The sequence below is a fragment of the Squalius cephalus genome (assembly GCF_949319135.1).
Source record: "Squalius cephalus genome assembly, chromosome: 5".
NCBI lineage: Eukaryota > Metazoa > Chordata > Actinopteri > Cypriniformes > Leuciscidae > Squalius > Squalius cephalus.
Window position 1 is genome coordinate 48,743,890 of NC_137126.1, and position 6,493 is coordinate 48,750,382.

The following is a 6,493-nucleotide window of genomic DNA, read 5'->3' on the forward strand; positions in this document are numbered from 1 at the left end:
AATTTTTCATATCAACAGAAAAATATACTGGGATAACATGGCTTCTCTTGAAACTCCCTTGCTTCAGAGCATAATAATGATATGTTAAAGCCCGCCCCCCTCGTGACCTGATTGGTTACAAGGTAGTTTGTGATTGTACATTTTAACATAAACTTAACTGAAACCAGACTAGAGCCTAAAATTCATATAGATACACAAACATTGTGCATACTTATTTAGGCTGGATAATATTCTCTTCACTATAAGACAAACCCTTTGAATCATTACAGTTCATCATTTCTATAATCATAGGCTACTAACGTTACACGGCCATTTCCTAAATCACTGTACAGGGTTAAATAATAATAATAATAATAAAAATCATGTAGTTTGTTTACCACAGAACTGCATGATAGTTTTGAAATATTTTTCTACTGATGTAAACTGTGCAGTGATCATGAAAGATGCATACAGATGCTGTTTCAGTAGATGAAGCTTATATGCATGACTACACTATGAAATACATTATGCATAAAACATTTCAAACAATTTCTATTACTTATTTAGGTGGTTTCTACCCGTTTTTATCTCTTCTTTGTTATTTTAAGGCACCTCTTACAGTTACAGTCAATAACTGTAATGATCTGTTTGATTCATTAAATATTCTGCAAAATTGTTTCCTGTAGTGTGAGAGAGACAGTCATGAACAAGCATCTCACTTCTGTCATATACAAGTCCAGTCGGATATCCGATTTTCAGTTGAGAGGATTGTCAAATTATTCAAAATATATTTATAAAACGGATAGTTCCGGTCCTTGATTCTGATTGGTTGATCCGCGTTCGAAGCCGTTGTAAATTACTCGACAAACATGTGTGACCGCATTACATTAGTATTACTGCGCAACTGCCGTTTGTGATTCTTTGTTGCTGCATATGTTGCTTGGCAACCTCTTTGGAACTATATTGCTTGGCGGAGGATTATAACGTTATATTTTTTGTTTCTAGTGTTTATTTTATGAATAAAATAAATATTAAACTTAATATTTTTATGGAGTAACCGTTTTATAAAAGCAATAAGTCCCTTGAAGCCGTGTTTTACAGTGAATTTAGAACAGCTAAGGGGGTTTTAGGCACTCCGTTCCGCGTCTAACAACGCCCCTGTTCTAAATCCACCGTAAATCACGGCTTGCGCGCGGGGCTTATTGCTTTAATAAATGATGGTCTCAATCATAATGAGATAACAGACAAATGCCAGATAATCATTTGCCTTGCCTTGAAGTTGTTTATTCCCAATTCTACCATTAGAATAGCTCATGATGGGAAAGCCTTTATTGTAGAACATAATGTAATGCCTCAGAAACCCAAAGGCATCAGTAATTGATGTGGCAGTTAAAAGTTTAATATGGAGTCAGATTGGTTTTTAAAAAGGATGCAATACCCACAACAGTAGTTTATCGCTAAACCGCTACAGTATTTGACTACTGGTTAACATTAATAGCTAACATGGACCAGGTGACAGAAGCAGATGAAAACAATGAATACGATTATGAAAACAAACATTATTTTTATTGTGCCTGACTGTGTATGTTTACTAGTGGTTCAGAAAAGGTTTTAAAAATGTAGCAAAACCAGCATTTATGTGAAGCTCCTGAAGAAATGTCCATAATTCATCTCAAAATGAAACCCCCCCCCCAAAAAAATGCATATGATTAAATTCACTGCAACAAATACTAGTGTAAATGAAATATTTTTCAGTGTTTATTATTCAATATTTTTCATTACAATAAGAATCTGGGGTAAAATGGTTTATTGTCATGAAAACATATTATAGGCTTATTTTGTCCAAAAATATAATTTTGTATTTATTCTTTCTTTTGATTTGGGGGTGAAATATGGGCATGTTTTCGAGAGATTGCTGTGCACATTGTGATTTACTAAGAGAGGAGGAGAAGAAAGAATCACATGTATGAAAAACAAAAACATAAAAAAAATGAGATGGGAATGCAGTGTGTGTGTGTGTGTGTGTGTGTGTGTAGCTTGTAAATCATACAGAATGAGTTTTTTTGAAAATGTAAAAATGCAGAAAGTTGTGTGATGGGTAGGTTTAGGGGTCGGGTGTGTGTGTGTGTGTGTGTGTGTGTGTGTGTGTGTGTTTGTGTGTTTGTGTGTGTGTGTGTGTGTGTGTGCGATGGGAAGGTTTAGGGGTAGGGGTAGTGTAAGTGGACAGAATATACAGTTTGGACAGTATGAAAACCATTATGTCTATGGAGAGTCCCCACAAAGATAGCGAACCAGACAGTGTGTGTGTGTGTGTGTTTGTGTGTGTGTGCAGTGCTCAGGGTTTCTTTGTCGTGCTGACGGTCGCTGCGCTGCTGCCGGTATTCACAGGGATGTTGATTTCTGAGCCCTGGATTGCAGGTTTGGGCAGAGGAGCTTCGATGGACAGGACGCCCTCAGGAGACAGACTGGAGATGATCTTCTCAGAGTCCACACCAGGGGGCAGACTGCAACACAACACACTCGCGTCACCACACCTTCCTCTCAAAGCAATATCATAATGATGATGATGTGAAGTATTATGCAATGTGATGCATGAATCATTGTCAAAAGCTGTTGGTCCCACCCTGGATAGTGCTTCTTGATCCTACCTATCAAGTGTGCTTCATCCGCATCAGCAAATTATGAGATACTAAGTCATACTATTGAGATACAAAGCCATAATTAAATCATAATAAGTTAAATTGATGAAATACTAATTCATAATTTTGAGATAATAAGCCATAATTATTACACAAAAACTTGAAATTATAAGAAATTAAGTCAGAATTACGAGACAGAATAGTTAAATGCATAAATGACAAAATGTCAATATGAGATACTAAGTCATAATTATGAGATAATAAGCCATAATTATGACACAAGTTGAAATTATTAGTTACTAAGTCATAATTGTGAGATACATCAATTATGGCATAAAAATCATAATTGTGACAAAAAAATATAAGAAATTAATTCATAATTACGAGATAAAAATATCTATACAAATGCATAAATGACAAAATGTCAATATGAGATACTAAGTCATAATTATGAGATAATAAGCCATAATTATGACACAATAAGTTGAAACTATTAGATACTAAGTCATAATTGTGAGATAAATCAATTCTGACATAAAAATCATAATTGTGACAAAATAAAATAATTATAAGAAATTAAGTCATAATTATGAGATAAAAAATCAATTATACAAATGCATTAAATGACATAAAACGTCAATACTAAGTCATATCTATTAGATAAAAGCTATAATTATGACACAATAAGTTGAAATTATTAGATACTAAGTCATAATTGTGAGATAAGTCAATTAAGACATAAAAGTAATAATTGTGACAAAAAGTTAAAATTATAAGAAATTAAGTCATAATTACGAGATGAAAAATCAATTATACTAATGCATAAATGACATAAAACGTCAATATGAGATACTAAGTCATAATTATTAGATAAAAGCCATAATTATGACACAATAAGTTGAAATTATGAGATAATAAGTCATAATTCTGAGACAAGTCAATTACAACATAAAATGTCATTACTGTGACAAAGTTGAAATAATGAGATAATAAGTCATAATTACGAGATAAAAATTATTTATGAATAAAAAAAATGCATAATTATAAGAAAAAGTCTAAATGATCAAGTGTGCTTCATCAGCATCTCAGGACTTACGTGTATTTCCTGGTGAAACATCTGGACACAAAGCCGTGTTCATCCTTCCTCTCCTCATGTTTGCCTGCATGTAGATCAGACGCGAAAAGAAGACACACAAGTGAGATTATTTCTCTCAGATTAAAAGGAGAGCAAATGGAGACTGAGCTCAAAATGACAAGATCTAAAAATACCAACATCTGCAACAATATTTCTCATTAAAATCTCATTGGATCAAATGATGTGCTATCCACTCTGTATTTATCTCTATTTTTATATGAAATCACTTATTTATAAGATCTCGGTAACACTTTACAATAAGGTTTTATGGTAGCACTTTATTTTACAGTGTCCTTGTTACATATTTTACATGTATTACCATAGTAATAACAGTAAATTATGCATAATTACATGAAACTAACCCTCAACCAAATCCTAATCCTAGCTACACCCTATAGGATTGTTATGCATTATCAATCAATGTTCACATTGATGTGAGTTAATGTCACAGACACGTCACACACTTCTTTGTGACAGTAAAGAGTGTTTAACCGCACATTGACTGAGCTTCATGTTCATGTTTCCTCTGTTCTAAATCATGTGTGCAACACAACATGGTTCATTTGACCTCGCTGTCCTTTCAGTGTTCCTCAAAGCTCAAACTCTGTAACCCAGCACCGGCTGTGTTTGTGTAGACAACAAGAAACCTCAGAGGACCTTATCATCTGATAGAGACCAACACAGAGATGGATGTGATATGAGAGTCATTTAAAGGGGTGGTATAATGCCCTTTTCACCAGATGTAAAATAAGTCTCTAATGTCCCCAGAGTGTGTGTGTGTGAAGTTTTAGCTCAAAATACCCCACAGATATTTTTATATAACATGTTAAAATTGTCACTTTTTGAGGGTGAGCAAAAACGCACCGTTTTTAAATGCAAATGAGCTGCTGCTCCCGGCACAGGGGGCGGAGCTTCAAGAGCTTGTGTCATTTTACCTCACACACACATGCACTGAAAATTTCAAAAACTTTTAGCCTTTTATGTTCAAACCGGAGTCAGACAATGATGGAGAGACTCAAGAAGAAGAGACAACATGTAGAAGCAACAGGACATTTCTGAATGGTTAGTTGATGAATTTATGAAGCTGATGTGTAGTTATCTTCTAGTCATTGATTAGCATATTCTGTCTTGATAATCTATAAATCGTGTTCAGGGGGCGGGGTTTATGTAAATTCTAGGGTTGGTGATGTCACTAACCCGGGAGGAATGTGGTGTAGTCTCTACCAGCCGTTTGTTGTAGTCCTTAAAAAGCGATTTCTTTAAAAGCAAATATCTCCCTTTGCTTTGAACTTTGAGCGTTGTAACTTTGCAGATGTTGTTTATGCTCAAACAGCAACATTACACACTAACTAAAGTTAGAAAAGTTAAATCATAATCAAACACCCCTTTAAAAGAGTCCAGTGTGTATTACTTCACTAGATTAATATGAAATGCTCCCTATTCACCAGCCATTTTACTTCTGAAATCTGATGCATTTCTTTTCCATACCAAACAACAAAGATCTTGCATACAAAATGTTAAATGACACAAAGTCTCGTGATGAGCTGTGAAAGAGCAATAACTCTCTTGCACACGTCAGTTAACACACATTATCCTGCCGTTTTAACCGCTCTGTGCTCTGGCTGTGTAATATCTCAGGAATTTTGCTGGCCTCGTTTATCAGCTCCCGCCCTACAGAAGATACAACTCTCCCAGCAACATCTGTTATTCAGCAGCCGTCCTTTACTTCACACTCGACCCCCTCTCTTCCTTATGGAAGACCATTTACACCATATTAGAAAAAAATACAAATAAATTTGAGATAAAAAGGCATAATTATTACTCAATAAGTAAAAATGATGATATTAAGGCACAATTTTGAGATTAAAAGCCATAATTATGACACAATAAGTAAAAAATATGAGGTAAAAAGTCAATTATGACTTAAAAAGTCATAATTGTGAAAAAAGTTGAAATTATGAGATAGAAGGTCATAATTATGAGATAAAAAGCCGTAATTATATCTAAATAATGTGACTTTATGAGATACTGATTCAAATTTTTGAGATATAAGCCATAATTGACACAATAAATTGAAATTATGAGATACTAAGTCATAATTATGAGATAAGTGAATTAAAACTTATCTACATAAAAAGTCATAATTGTGACAAAAAGTTTAAATTATAAGAAATTAAGTCATTATTATGAGAAAAATATCAATTATACAAATGCATAAATATGACATAAAACATCAATATGAGATACTAAGTCATAATTATGAGATAAAAAGCCATAATTATATCACAATAAATTGAAATTATGAGATACTAAGTCATAATTATGAGATGTCAATCATGTCATAAAAAGTCATAATTGAGAAAAAAGATTTTAAGTCGAGTTATCATGAGATGAAATTCATCATTTTACGAGATGAAAAAAATCAATTATGGATACAAATGCATAATTATGACATAAAATGTCAAAATTATGAGATACTAAGTGTTAATTATTAGATTAAAAAGTTGCAATTATGAGATACAAAGTCATAATTATGAGATAAGTCAATTATGACATAAAAGTCATAATTGACAAAAAGTCATAATTACAAGATTAAAAATCAATTATTGATACAAATGCATAATTATGACATAAAACGTAAAAAATGTAGATACTAAGTGTTAACTATGAGATTAAAAAGTTGCAATTATGAGATACTAAGTCATAATAAATAAAATAAACATTAAAAATGATGTCTAAA

General features: G+C 32.9%; 1 protein-coding gene across 1 annotated transcript in view; it reads right to left on the reverse strand.

Annotated features, from left to right (window-relative positions):
- Positions 1-1,710: 1,710 nt before the first annotated feature.
- Positions 1,711-6,493, reverse strand: part of hspb1 (heat shock protein, alpha-crystallin-related, 1) — a 5,472-nt gene continuing 689 nt past the window's right edge. The window contains exons 2-3 of the mRNA XM_079871882.1: positions 3,715-3,778; positions 1,711-2,483 (exon numbers count right to left, since the gene is read on the reverse strand). Of these exons, the coding sequence (XP_079728008.1) occupies positions 2,315-2,483; positions 3,715-3,778 (233 nt within the window). The 3' untranslated portion in view covers positions 1,711-2,314. The remainder of the gene's footprint in view (positions 2,484-3,714; positions 3,779-6,493) is intronic.